At 39.7% G+C, this 15039-nt stretch overlaps 1 protein-coding gene across 1 annotated transcript in view; it reads left to right on the top strand.

The window, feature by feature from the left end:
- Positions 1–10717, top strand: part of ZFP2 (ZFP2 zinc finger protein) — a 65942-nt gene extending 55225 nt beyond the window's left edge. Inside the window, 1 exon segment of the mRNA XM_027096461.1 lies at positions 8424–10717. Coding sequence (XP_026952262.1) covers positions 8424–9474 — 1051 coding nt within the window. The 3' untranslated portion in view covers positions 9475–10717.
- Positions 10718–15039: the final 4322 nt, after the last annotated feature.

The following is a 15039-nucleotide window of genomic DNA, read 5'->3' as shown; positions in this document are numbered from 1 at the left end:
TTTAAGTGTAATATTTGATCAGTTTTGACAAATTTATCACCAAATCAAAGGAATAACATTTTTGTCATCTCTAACCAAAAATGCCTTCTTACCTCTTTGCAATTAATCCCATCCCCTGTCCCCAGCCCCTGGCAACCACAGGTCTGCTTCTGTCACTGTGAGTTTACTTTTCCAGGATTACTTTTCCATTGCCTAAAAATAGTTGTTTCACTTTTTCCCTGGTTTTCTAATTGTTTATGGTGGGAATTCTCTGTTGAGTTTTCAAATTCCGCCATCCTTTTTAATTTCCAAAAACTTGTTTTATTTGTAAGCTCTTATTCGTGTTTTACAATTGTAATATCTTACCTCTAAAGGTAATGATTTCCAAAAACACTTTCATCTCCCTTTATAGGCACTGTGTTCTCAAATTTTCTCTTTGATTGTTTTGATATCTCTTTGGTATCTCTTTCTTGTTAGAGGCTTTCTTCAGTTGGAAGAGGGAAACCTTCCAGCTCCTCTGAGTTGGGGAAGGGATCTGAGGGCATAAAGGCTTCATAAACTGACCTTAATCCAAAACTCCTTATTTTATCCACCCCCACTCTCAGATGTACTTGATAGTGCCAAGTCTTGAAACTTTTGATGATTTGGAGGAAATTGGGTCAGTTTCTGGTCCCTCCCTGGGGGTGACCTCTTGACTACATTGTATAGGGTTTGGATCATACTACTTGCATACCTTGTTTGATACCCTAGAGTTATCGATATATAGTTTAAACCCATACTTTTTTTTTAGTGTGGCCCAATGCAGCTACAGGTACTGCTCCTAATTCAGCCCCCATGAAGTAACCTGGGCCCCAGTGAGAACTGACTCTGAGGGTCCAGTCTTTCCCCATCTCAGTTCATCTGCAGCGTCGTGAAACCAGGATGTGTTTGACCCCCTCTTGATAACACAATTAGATGAGTGTTTTCCTGTAACACAAAACATTACAAAGCCAATTTTCTCTTATATATAGGTGATATGTTTTATGATCACAATCAAGAAAAGGCTTTAATAAACATAGCTATCTAATAGCTGCTAGAAAAGAAAGCTAGCAATTGGTTGTTTTTATTGAGCCAAATTATTATTTTTGAAAGCCACTCCCAGATTTTTTAAAGTAAACTTTTATTGAAGTAATACTAACACAAGAAATACATAAATTATAAGTGTACAGCTCATCAGATTTTTACAGTATAAATACATCTGTATAACCAGCACCTATATCAGGAAATAAAATGTTCCTAGAACACCAGATATCCCCTCCAATCCCCTCTGTTTCTTTTGTCCTGAAGATAATTACTACCCTGACCATAGCTTTGTTTTGCCTATTTTAAAACTTTTTATAAATGGAATCATATGTGTCTACTCTTTTGTGTCTGGCTTCTTTGCTTTCACAGTGTATTTGAGATTCATCCATGTTGTCTTATGTAGCAATAGTTGGTTCATTCTCATTGAGGTATGATATTTCACTCTGTAAACCTACCACTATTTATACATTCTACTGTTGCTAGACATTTGGTATATTTCTGACTTGGAGCTATTATCAGTAATACTGGAACTATTATGAACATTCTTGTACATCTTTTAGAGAATGTACGTTATACATTTCTCTTGAGCATATAGCTAGGAGTACTATGTTCATGAGTAGGCAAGCTTTTTTTTTTAATTTATTTTTTTTGGCTGCGTTGGGTCTTAGTTGCAGCGCATGGACTTCTCTCTAGTTGTGGTGTGAAGGTTTTCTCTTCTCTAGTTGTGGCGCACAGGCTCCAGGGCACGTGGGCTCTGTAATTGTGTTGTGGGCTCCAGAGTATGTGGGCTCCATAGTTTGCGGCATGCAGGTTCTCTAGTTGAGGGATGTGAGCTCAGTAATTGTGGCTTGTGGGCTTAGTTTCCCTGCAGCATGTGGGATCTTAGTTCCCTGACCAGGGATCGAACCTGCGTCCCGTGCATTGTAAGGTGGATTCTTTACCACTGGACCACCAGGGAAGTCCCTGCAAGCTTTAATAGACACCGCCAAATAGTTTTTTAAAGTGGTTATACCAGTTTATACTCCAGCCAGCAGGATACGAGGGTTCCATGTCCTCTTATATACTTAGTATTGTCATTAAAAGTTTGTTTTTCACCATTCTAGAGGATATATGGAGTATCTCATTGTATCTCAACTTATGACTAATGAAGTTGATCATCTTTTTATTTTTTTATTGATCATTTAAATATCCTCTTTTGTAAAGTATCTATAAGTCTCTCCCCTATTTTCTATTTAGTTGTCTAATCTTACCTTATTTATATATTTTAGGGTTGTACATTTGGGATTTGATCCTCTGTCATATAGATACATAATGCATTATAAATATTATTTCACACTTCGAATAATGGTGTTATTTGGTAAACAGAAGTTCTAAATTTTTAGGATAGTCCAATTAATTGGGGTTTTTCTTAAAGTTAATGCTTTTTGTGTCCTACTTAAGACATTTAATGCCATGAAGATCTTCTGTGTTTTCCTTTATTCTTTTGTTTTTCATATTTAGGTCTACAGTCCACATGGAAGATTTATTTTCATTATTTTCCATAAAGGTATTCAGTTGACCCAGGATCATTTACTGAAAAGACTATCTTTTCCCCCATTGTACTGCAGTGTACCTTTGTCATACATAAGGGGACTGCATGGGCATAGGTCTGATTCTGGGTCTATAATCTGTTCTGCTGGCCTGTTTGTATACAGACTGGACTTCCTTAAATGTTCAGAAGAATTCACTAGTGAAGCCATCTCTGCTTGAAAATTTCTTTGTGAGAAGGTATTAAATGGAAGATTCAATTTATTTATTAGATGTAGGACCATTCAGATTTTCTGTTTCTTCTTGCATCTGTTTTGATACACTATACCTTCCTAGAATTTAGTCTTTTAGTTTATTGGCATAAAGTTTCCTCACTATGCTATTATCTTATAAATCTCTTTAGAATTTGTCTTGATGTCACCTTTATCATTCTTGATAGTGGTAATATGTGCCTTCTCTCTTTCTCCATTAGTCTTGATAGAGGTCTATCAATTTTTTATTAAGTTATCGATTTCTGTTATTTTTATTATTTCTTTCCTTCTCCTTTGTATTTAATTTGCTATTTTTCTGATTTCTTGAGATTGATAATTGATACAGATAGATAGATGTACATTTCCTTCTAACCATGCTGTAGCTGCATTTTGTAAGTTTCATTTCATGGTTCTATTATCATTAAGTTTAAAATATTTTCTAATTTTTGTTTTGATTTCTTTATCAGTTATTTAGAAATGTATGGACTAGTTTTAAAATATCTGGATTTTCTAACCGTCTTTTTGGTATTTTGTTATTCACTTCTGGCATAATTCCACTGAGTTCAGAGTACACATTCTGAATGATCTCTGTCCTGTGAAATGTGTTCATACTACTTCACATCCCAGTATATGTTCAGTTTTTGTAAATGTTCTATATGCACTTAAATATGTATATTCTGTCATTGTTGGGTATAGTGTTATAAGTATATCATTTAGATCAAGTTTGTTTATCTTGTTATTCAGATCCCCTATTCTTAATGGTTTGATTTGTGAGTTATTGAGAATGGTATGTAAACATATCTCACTATCATTGTTAAGGTTTCTCTATTTTTCCTTTTTATTTTCTCAATTTTTACTTTATACATTTTGAAGTTATATTATGTGAAAATGTAGATTTGTTATATTTTCCTAGATAATTGAACCTTTTGTCAATATGAACTATCTTAAAGCCTGTTTTCTCTAATATTATGAGATTTGTGTGATGTTAGTATAGGTATACCAGCTTTCTTGTGGTTAGTGCTTGCTTGATAAATCCTTTTCCATTCTTTTCTTTCCTTTTAATTCTGGATCTATATTTTTGATATTTCTCTCCTGAGTGCCATATAGTTGGATTTTATTTTTTTAATCCAGCCTCACAAGTTTTTTATTTGTTTGTTTGTTTGTTTTTGCAGTACATGGGCCTCTCACTGTTGTGGCCTCTCCCGTTGCGGAGCACAGGCTCCGGACGCGCAGGCTCAGCGGCCATGGCTCACGGGCCTAGCTGCTCCACGGCATGTGGGATCTTCCCGGACTGGGGCATGAATCCGTGTCCCCTGCATCGGCAGGTGGACTCTCAACCATTGCACCACCAGGGAAGCCCAACCTTAGTTTTTTAATAGGAGAATTTAGACCAATTACTAATATGTATAGGATTGGACGTCTGCTATTTCATTATTTAATTTTAATTTTACTCACCTGCTTTAAGTCCATTTTTTTTCTTGTCTTCTTTTGAATCAACTATTTTTACTGTTCCATATTCCAATGAGCTTGTACCTTCTTTAACTAGTCTTAAAGACTGTATGAGCTTGTATCTTCTTTAACCAGTCTTTTATTGGTAAGTCTAATAAGTAAAACCAGCTTATTACTATCCAAAATAAATAATTCCCAGGCAATGCTAATAGCTTAAAACAGTACTATTTTCTTTCTTTCATGTCTTGTGGTATTTTTGCTATGTATTTTAATTATGTATATATTTTCAACCTCTCAAGACATTATAATTATTGTTTTGTGCAATAATATTTTTATTTACTCTTTCCATTGCCTTTTCTTACTTTTACACCTGGGATTATCTTTCTTCTGCCTGGAACACTCCTTTTATTGTTTTTTTTTTAATATGGGCCTGCTGGTGACACAATCCCTGTTTTTATTTGTACAGAAATATCCATTTCATATTTACCTTTTTGGGACATTTTGTTTCTATTGAGTTCTAGTTTAGCAATTTTCAGCACTTCAGATGCTATTTCATTGTCGTCTTTTTTTTTTTTTAGACAATTACAGAGCTATTTTTTTAAATTTATTTAATTTATTTTTGTCTGCATTGGGTCTTCATTGCTGCACGCAGGCTTTCTCTAGTTGTGGTGAGCAGGGGCTACTCTTTGTTACGGTGCGTGGGCTTCTCGTTGCTGTGACTTCTCATTTTGCGGAGCACAGGTTCGAGGTGTGTGGGCTTCAGTAGGTGTGTCATGAGGGCTCAGTAGTTGTGGTTCATGGGCTGTATAGCGCAGGCTCAGTAGTCATGGTACACAGGCTTAGTTGCTCCACAGCATGTGGGATCTTCCCAGACCAGGTCTTGAACCCATGTCCCCTGCATTGGCAGGCAGATTCTTAACCACTGTGCTATCAGGGAAGTTCCTGTTTCATTGTCTTCTGTTTTGCCTTGTTGTTGGTTGAAAAGAGAGCTATCAGTTTTATTTTTTTCTCTTTTAAAGGTAATATATTTTTCCTCTCAAGGAAATTTCAAATTAGTCTTATGTTTTCAGTAGTTTGACTATGGTGTACCTAGGTGGATTTTCTCTGAATTTATCCTGCTTGCAGTCTGTTGTGCCTCTTAAATTCATTTTTCAACCTTTTTTTTAAAAAATAATGTTTTTTGCCCCATTCTTTTCCTCCTCCCATTCCAGAACTCCAGTCACACATGTGTTAATAAATGTTTTCACCATGTCTTATATGTCTTTTTAAATTTTTTCCTCCAGGTTTTACCATGGATATTTTCTGCCTATGTATTTTTTTTAGTTCACTATTCCTCTCTTCTGCTATGTCTGATATACTGTTTCTTAAAATATTTATTCATTTTATTTATTTATTAAAATTTTTTTTTTTCTCTGTGTCGGGTCTTTGTTGTGGCATGCAGGATCTTCTTGTTGCAGTGCAGAGGCTCTTCGCTGTGGCACGTGGGCTTCTCTCTAGTTGTGGTGTGCGTGTTTTTTCTCTCTCTAGTTGTGACACTTGGGCTCCAGAGCACGTGGGCTCTGTAGTTTGTGACACACGGGCTCTCTAGTTGAGGCACACAGGCTCAGTAGTTGTGGCGCACAGGCTTAGTTGCTCCGTGGCATGTGGGATCTTAGTTCCCTGACCAGGGATCGAACCCCTGTCTCCTGCATTGGAAGGCAGATTCTTTACCACTGGACGATCAGGGAAGTCCCAATGTCCAATATACTGTTAAAGCTATCTATTGAGTTCTTAATTTCAGTTATATTTTTCAGTTCTAGAATTTTCATTTGATTCTTTGTTTCCAATTCTCTGTTAAAGTTCTCATTCTTATCCGTTTTATTGAACATGTTAGTCACACTTATTTCAAACCCCATGTCTGATAATTTTGGTATCTGAGTTCTGAGGGTCTTTCTCTATTGTCTGTTTTTTCTCTTGATTCAATAATTTCTTAGTACTCCTGGTACTTTTTGACTGAATCCTTGACATCATGTGTGAAGGAGTGAATACGCTCTGGATGATGTTATGTTCCTCCAGAGAAGACTTTCCTTCCCTCTGGTAGACAGCTGGAGTACAAGCAAACCACCCTAATCCATCCACCCAGGGACTCATTAGCTGAAGATTGGGTTGAATGTTTACGAAGCTTTACCTATCTCTTGTTTGCCCTTGCTGTTAGGTTGTAGACCTCCAGGAGTCCCAACCGAGAGCTTTACATGTTTACTCTGACCACTGTTCACCCCACAGCCCCCCAGAAGGTCCTAAACTCCAGTTTTTGGCTCAACAGTACTATAAGACTATAGAGAATTCTGAATTTCTGCTTAGCTTAGTCTCTTGTCCTGAGAAGTTTAAGAATTCAGCAAATTCTCTGATGAAAAAAAACACTGTTAGAATCACCTCTGTATTTCCCTTCTATCCCAAATATTAGACTATCAAGTTGGCTTCAAGTGATATCTGATGCCTTTAGACAGATTTTTTTTTTTTCAATTCAGATTTTTTGGGTGTTTTTTGCAAGAATCTGGTCTTCCACAGGCTACTTTGTCAGGTCCAGAAGCAAAAGTCAGTTCTTAAGATTTTGAGATTTGGCAAAACTGGTGTTTAACTTTAAACATTCTTTGTTTTGAGCAAGGATATATTATTCTAAGCTCACAAGGATTTTAGCCTTAAAGTGCACCTGTTTAACTTTCTTTTCCAGGTAAGTACAAGGAGTTTTATTATTATTATTATTATAGCTCTTTATAGATTTTCTGGAGTGAGTAGGAGAAAAAAGCATTGAGGGAGGCTTGTTCTTGATAGGCTTTCCCAGGAATCTTTGCATCATCTGTGTTAGTATCAAGTCCTTATCATTGCATTTCTTAGTACAAAGTCTTAAATAGACTTAACACAAAAGACAGATATTCACAAATACGTACAGAAAACTAGTATGCATTCAGAACTCTACTTGTTAATATCAGGATACCCATGAGACCAAGTGAGACTGTTGTTGAGGAAGTGTGGAATTTGTTTTGGGGGAGAGGAATCATTTTGTCAGACAATTCATGGGACCTTGGCCCAGATCCCAGTAGCAGAGTCCCATTTCTAATGACTATTATACTCCTTTCCCCAAATTCAGGGCCTTGCCTCCAAGACATACTGGATATATCCTGGCAGATTTGCTGCTTTCTTCCTAACTTTTTATGCTCACATATACATCCTCATGGTACATTTTCCTTATATCAATGTCACATTATTCATATAGGTTTGAAGATGTTGCTTCCTCACTGGTAGCAGGAGGTTCTAACTTTATTAGTAGGTATCAGTGTTTCACAGGCTCTATAGTAGCCTAACTTTTTATTTTCCATCTGAATGCTAAAATGTGTCTATAAAACATAAATGCTGGTTTTAGTAGTTACTCCGAAGCTGAACTTTTTTTCTACCAAGTGTTGACCTCTAGTTTCAAAGGTTTCTTAAGGTCACATCTAGGTTATTTTAAAGACCATATCACTAAAACAGATAAGGTACATTTTTTTCTTATCTGTTAGCATAGTGTGGTCTTACAGGTGTTTTTGAGGCTTCAAAATTCAGGTAACCTCTCTGTAATCACAAAGAAAATAAATATTGTACTCAGGATCCCAGCTTAGGCCTGTGACTTCTGAATGCCAGCTCCAAGCTCTCCTGCTTCATACATTGTATAGTTGTCAACCCCTTCCTGCCATGTCCTCTGTTCACCTCTTCTCCCTTTTCCTGTTTTATCTTCACTTCAAGAAATCTTCAAAATTACAACCTCTCTGTTAGCATTATAAACAAGGTCACGTTCTTATCCCAACTAGATGTTTTACTAGGATAAAACAGACATTTGAATTTTTGATGTCTTTCAGATTGGATGACTACACCTGTGAGTAAGAAATCAACTCTCAAGGCAGATATTCCTGAAGGAGAATTGGGTCAGTGGATGATAAAGGAAAGATTCACTAAAGATACTCACTGGAAATATGATACACTGTTGGAATGGCAGCATGGAAGCCAGGAGATAAAGTTGCAGCAAGTGATGCTTGCTCATGAGAAAACTTCATCTGTGGTTGGTGACCAGAAATGTGATGAATCTGGGAAGCACTGCACTATGAGCTCATCCTTTGTTCAGAGTCAGGGATTTCAATCTAGCAAAAAAGCCTTTGAGTGTAGTGAGTGTGGAAAAGTCTTCACTAAGAGTTCAACCCTCAATAAACATCAGAAGATTCATACTGAAAAACTTAATGCAAATCGGAAAATTCTTATTAAAGAGAAGCGATATGAATGTAGAGAATGTGGGAAAGCCTTTCACCAGAGCACACACCTCATCCATCACCAAAGAATTCACACTGGTGAGAAGCCATACGAATGTAAGGAATGTGGCAAGGCCTTCTCAGTGAGCTCCTCACTTACTTATCATCAGAAAATTCATACTGGAGAGAAGCCTTTTGAATGCAACTTATGTGGAAAAGCTTTTATCCGAAACATACACCTTGCCCACCATCATAGAATACATACTGGAGAGAAACCTTTTAAATGTAACATATGTGACAAAGCCTTTGTGTGCAGGGCACATCTTACCAAACACCAGAATATTCATAGTGGAGAGAAACCCTATAAATGTAATGAATGTGGGAAGGCCTTCAATCAGAGTACAAGTTTTCTTCAGCATCAGAGAATTCACACTGGGGAGAAGCCTTTTGAATGTAATGAATGTGGGAAGGCTTTCAGGGTGAACTCTTCCCTTACTGAACATCAAAGAATTCATACTGGAGAGAAACCTTATAAGTGTAACGAATGTGGGAAAGCTTTCAGGGATAATTCATCCTTTGCTCGACATCGGAAAATTCATACTGGAGAGAAACCTTACAGATGTGGTTTGTGTGAGAAAGCCTTCAGGGACCAATCAGCCCTAGCCCAGCATCAGAGAATTCATACTGGGGAGAAACCTTATGCATGTAATATATGTGAGAAAGCATTCAGTGACCATTCAGCCCTCACTCAACATAAGAGAATTCATACTAGAGAAAAACCTTATAAATGTAAAATCTGTGAGAAAGCCTTTATCCGAAGTACACATCTGACTCAACATCAGAGGATTCACACGGGAGAGAAACCCTATAAATGTAATAAATGTGGGAAAGCTTTCAACCAGACTGCAAACCTCATTCAGCATCAGAGACATCATATTGGAGAAAAGTGATATGGAAGAGCTTTGAGACTAAGGGTATTAATTATTGAATGCAAGAGAATTTCCATTCTACAGAATAACCATGAAAGCTTACATGAAGATAGTCATTTTATTTACTGAGAGTCAAGGTTCACAGTAGTGTGGGTTTTGAGAACTTAAGAATGTCAAACACTCCTCATAATTCAGAACTGCCTCAGTTGAATAGTCTGAATTAGTCTGAATTACCAAGTATCAGAACCAACATGGACCTTCACTAACAACATAGAAATTAGTTGACCATTAAGATAAATTATAAAATTGTAAAAATTGAGAAGCACAGGAACAAAAAAGTAAGAAAATGGTCTGTAAGCATTTTACTGTACTTGATTCTCTTATATAGGAGGGTTTCTACCTTTAATGGAATGCTTTGTTTTCCTCACCCCCACTATTTACACCCAGTGTAAAGAAAGTGCAGTCACCTGTGCACTGGCCCAGGAGTTACTTAAATTATGCTTCCCACCTTCTGCTTCAAACCAACTTTTGTCATATTTCCCTGGTTCATGTGTCCACTGGCTTCTTACCTGTATTCTTCTCCTGGGACAATTCATTTGAACTGTGTGTCCCTTTTTGATTTAGCAACTCCTAACTGATAACATCACGTCAGTTACTACCACCCAGTTTGCCCTTGAAGACTGTGGTTATCTGACCTCACACACAGTCCATGATTCTGGATGTTGTTCCAAACCCAGCTTTCAGAACTCAGGACCCCTATCTGGAAGGCAGAGGTTGATAAAAATTCCTGAGTAACCCAGGTCCTCTGGGCTTCAGTTTGACTCTGACCCTCGGATAATCCCTAAAGTAGGGGCTTAATCTGTGCAGACATTCCCCCCGCCAGTTGTTCTGCACTGTAGTTACACTACACATGGCAGTCAGGGGCATGCTCAGCTTCGGGTGTGACGATCCCAGCCACCTAGAGATGTTCTGGGCACTGCTACTTCTGTGACTTGCCATTTCCTGATGTGCATCTGACAAGGGAGGTTAGAGCCTCAAGGGAGTTGTCAAAAGGCTCTCACCCACTTTTTCCCTTGTCTGGGCAATCCTCTGTGTCCACTGCATTAGTGTATATTTGTTACTCCCAGAATATTGAACTGCTGCATCCTGGTTCTTGCCCTGCTTTTGTCTACTTTTCTGAAGGTATCAACTCTGTTCACAGAAAACACAGAGAGCTTTGAATTTCTGATTTTGCATTTGGAAGTGGCCATTTCGTGTCCTCCACCTGGGTTCTGACAGTGGTGAGCAGCGTGTTGAGTAATTCCATGGAGTAGTCAACAGCACCATGACATTCTCTGGCAGGGGCAGTGTCCATGCCCAGAAGTCTGAGTAATACTCTAGTCCTGCAGGTACAGTTCCTTCACTATCTTTAATTCTTCAGTGCTGTCTGTAGAAGTCACAGATAAAATAACATCTGTGTCCCTTCACACACAGCCTCTGGGGGCACCTCCCCTTCCCCACCACAAAGAATGTGGAGCCTGCACTACTGCAGACTGGAGCATACTACAGCATGAAGGTGGAAGAGCAAATCAACTGTTGTCTGGGAAGCAGTGTGACAGGTTCCTGGTCTGTGGAAGTGCTCTCTATCAATTTGGGCAACTGCCAGCCCCTACGAATGCTGCACCTCAGCTCCAAGTTACAGGAGAGGATAGTCTGTCATGGTGGAATCAGGACTTCAGGTTGAACATGGAGTTGGAAGCTTCCAGCAGCTTTAAATACCCAAGTTCTCTAAATTCAGCTCCCACCTAATAAAGGCCACTGGTGTGGGTAGGCATCTCCTGTTAGATCAGCAACTCATCCTTTCTTCCTTATTGTGCTTCAGGTGAAGCAGCATTTCAAGAGGTTGCTTGGAACTCTCCATGCCCTGGGCCCACACATGTTCATCTGCAGGCTTACATGGCTGGCAACCCCAGATTCCACAATAAACTTGGGAAGCTGCTCACTGCTACAGAGATCTGCCTTCAGTACTATCCCTATGGCCCGCCTTGTCCTCACTATTACCTCCTTGCCTTGAATCCCTCACAAGGAACATATTTCTCAGCTAACTTTGTTGTTCCTTTTTTTTTTTTTTTCTTCCCTGTATGCAGGCCTCTCACTGTTGTGGCTTCTCCCGTTGTGGAGCACACGCTCCAGACGCACAGGCTCAGCGACCATGGCTCACAGGCCCAGCCGCTCCGCAGCATGTGGGATCTTCCCGGACCGGGGCACGAACCCGTGTCCCCTGCATCAGCAGGCGGACTCTCAACCACTGCACCACCAGGGAAGCCCATTCCTTTTGTTTTTAATGGGAGCTGCTGCCCCTTGGAATGTACTTGCATTTGGTCTAAGGCCAAGACCTTCTGCCACTCATCCCAGTGGCAGCTCCAGCAGCTGTGCTTCCACCAGCATTAGTGCAGTCTGAAGGCCCTCCATATGATTACAGTCCACTTTCCCTGAGCCCACCACTGTCAGGCTTGGGTCTTCATGAAATTAGACCTCTGAGATGCCTCTGAGATGCCCCCTGGCTGGGGAGGCAAAAAGTAAATGGCCTATTAGAAATGCCTGAGTCAACTTGGATATATTTATGATAGTACTGTTCATCTGACCAGACCATTAGCATTGGCTTTATTACATTATGCCATATGATTAACACCATATGGTATGACCACCTCAACTAAGTGAGCCAAAATTTGCCTGGGTGCTATTTCATACTTTTTAAATCTGAAGTAGGTTCTCCACACCGACAGTCTAACCTTTGGCTTAACCCCCCAAAAGTGCGTTTTTGAGAACTCTGAGTTAAAGTCCCTCAGCCACCTTTTCTTCTTCCAGCTGATATGCATGGTATTAGACAAGAGTTGAGCAATTATTTATTTTTTAAAATTTCTTTAACATACTTTATCTCATAGTAATTTTTCATCAATACCTTGTTATAGAAAAAGTCTAAAGTAATGTAGATAATATTAAGCTTATATTGGTGAATTAGTTTATAAAAAATATATTCATATGAATTGTCTTATCTGTGCCTAACAAGAGTTGAGCAATTATTGACAGGGACTTTTCTCTACCCCAACCTCCTAGGAGGAGCAGTTCATTCTGCACCTCACTTTTCTAGTTTTACTGATAGACACCATGACAGAAGATGAGGACCACTGTTTGGGACACTCCAGGGTTAGATGTGCCGTCCTTAGCACATCCAGCCCAACCCCCACTACTCCCTACTGGCACAAACACTTCCCAGCACACCCACGACTATGCCATCTCAAGATAACGGGTCTGGGGCTTCCCTGGTGGTGCAGTGGTTAAGAATCTGCCTGCCAATGCAGGGGACATGCATTCGAGCCCTGATCCAGGAAGATCCCACATGCCGCAGAGAAACTAAGCCCGTGTGCCACAACTACTGAGCCTGAGCTCTAGAGCCTGTGAACCACAACTGCTGAGCCCGTGTGCCACAACTACTGAGTCTGCACGCCTAGAACCCATGCTCTGCAACAAGAGAAGCCACCGCAATGAGCCTGTGCACTGCAAGGAAGAGTTTAGCCCCTGCTCGCTGCAACTAGAGAAAGCCTGCGCAGCAACGAAGACCCAACGCAGCCAAAAAGAAATAAAAAATAAATTTTTTAAAAAAGTGGGGCGTGTGGGTAGAGAGAGTTGGGAACCACGTGAGCAAGGTGAGATTGGATGAGAAGAGGCGAGACCACACAGCCGGACCAGCCTGTGCGATGAGCTTTGGCAGTTTAACACAAAGGAAGCTACTGCCAGGTTTTAGCTTTTGCATTTCAAACTTCTAAGCTACAGAGAGTTCCCACTGATATATAAATTTTACTAGAGCATAAAAGATTGTAAATTTTTCTGATTTTTTTCTTTCCCAATTAATTTCCCTTGTAATGAATAAGAAATTCCAAAGTTGGAAAAACTATTTAACCACCTAAAGTTCAATTGCTAATTTATTTCAGCAATGTACCTTAACCAACGTACAGGGTTGCTCTCTGACACAACCCTGATTATTACCTGATGTTATTTTATAATTTCTAGCTCTTAGATACAAAAAATAAAGAATTATAAATATATTTTCAGGCAGGCATATGCCAGATTCCCCCTGGTAAGTTGCCCCAGGCTCCTGACCAATCTTTCTGGTGTGCGCCAGTCCATCTTCCACTCCAGCAACCAGTGATGTGTCCACCCTGCAGATGGTGAGGTCTCACCTGTTTAAAAGCAAGGCCTTCAAGACCCTTCACAACCAGATCCATGTAAACTCTCCAGCCTCATCTCCCTACCTTACCCTGCAAAAATGGAACTGCCAGTAGCTCCTGGCATGCCAGATTGGGTTATCATCATCTCTTTGTCTAGTTCCCCAAGAAGGCTGTGAGCTAATGTTAAGAACTTGGCCCAGAACCCAACTCAAATTGAGCACATAATGGTGTCAACAGATATGTGTTAAATTAGTAAACAGGTGATCCTCACTATTTCCAACAAATAATTTGCTGAGGCCTGTATGGTTTATGACATATCTCTTTAAAGTAAAATGACTTCAGTTGGCTTATGGGTTATAAAATGCACTTCTATTCCCAGGGCTACATTATAAGGGAAAATTCTGTACTCAGCCAGCTACCCTGTGTATAAATGTTGGGGAGGAGAAAGGAAGTGGGAGGAGTGGCTGCGTTATCCTCTGAGTGTTATTCAGTAGATATATCACTGTTTTTAAAGTGATTTAATGTGGTTTCTTTTTTTCCTTTTTGATAGCACGTGGTACAAATTCAAAACTTGTACAGTGAAAAGCAACTGCCTCTCTCCCATTCCTCCACCTTCCCAGTTTCTCTCCCCAGAGGCAACAGCAGTTACCAGATTCTATGTGTCCTTCCAGAGATAGTCTATACATATACAACCCCCAACTTTTTTTGTTTGTTTGTTTTGCGGTACGCGGGCCTCTCACTGTTGTGGCCTCTCCCGTTGCAGAGCACAGACTCCAGAGGCCCAGACTCAGCGGCCATGGCTCACGGGCCCAGCCACTCCGTGGCATGTGGGATCTTCCCGGACTGGGGCAGGAACCCGTGTCCCCTGCATCAGCAGGCGGACTCTCAACCACTGCACCACCAGGGAAGCACCCCCCAACTTTTTTATAATGCAGATACTAGATATGTTGTCCTGCGTTTTGCTTTTATTTAACAACATATCTCAAAGATGTTTTCGTTGTAGTACATATAGAACTTCCTCATTCTTTCCGGTGGCTGCAAAATATTCCATTGCTTGTGATAAAGGAAATATTCACATATTGAAGTATGGGGAAGTCATTCTGGCTTATACATGTGTTAACTTGAATTTGATGCTAACTAAAACAGCCTGTTTGTGGCCTATCAAACATACATTGTACATCTTCTTTAATTATTAAAGAAAAGGACACATTGACCAAAAGTAATGTCCATATTAAAAATAAAGATTAAATGCCTCCCTTCCTGGGACACCAATGCTGGTACTCCTTCTATGATAAGGCCGCTTTCCAGGTGCCAAGACCATACTGACTTACTGTGTATGTGCTGATCTGTTTTTTGAAAACTTGAAGGAATGTATCCC

Source organism: Aethalodelphis obliquidens, unplaced genomic scaffold, assembly GCF_003676395.1.
Source record: "Aethalodelphis obliquidens isolate GAN/ISIS:26980383/991018 unplaced genomic scaffold, ASM367639v1 scaffold102, whole genome shotgun sequence".
Lineage (NCBI taxonomy): Eukaryota > Metazoa > Chordata > Mammalia > Artiodactyla > Delphinidae > Aethalodelphis > Aethalodelphis obliquidens.
The sequence above is the reverse complement of the archived record's forward strand: the minus strand, read 5'-3'. Positions and strand labels throughout refer to the sequence as shown.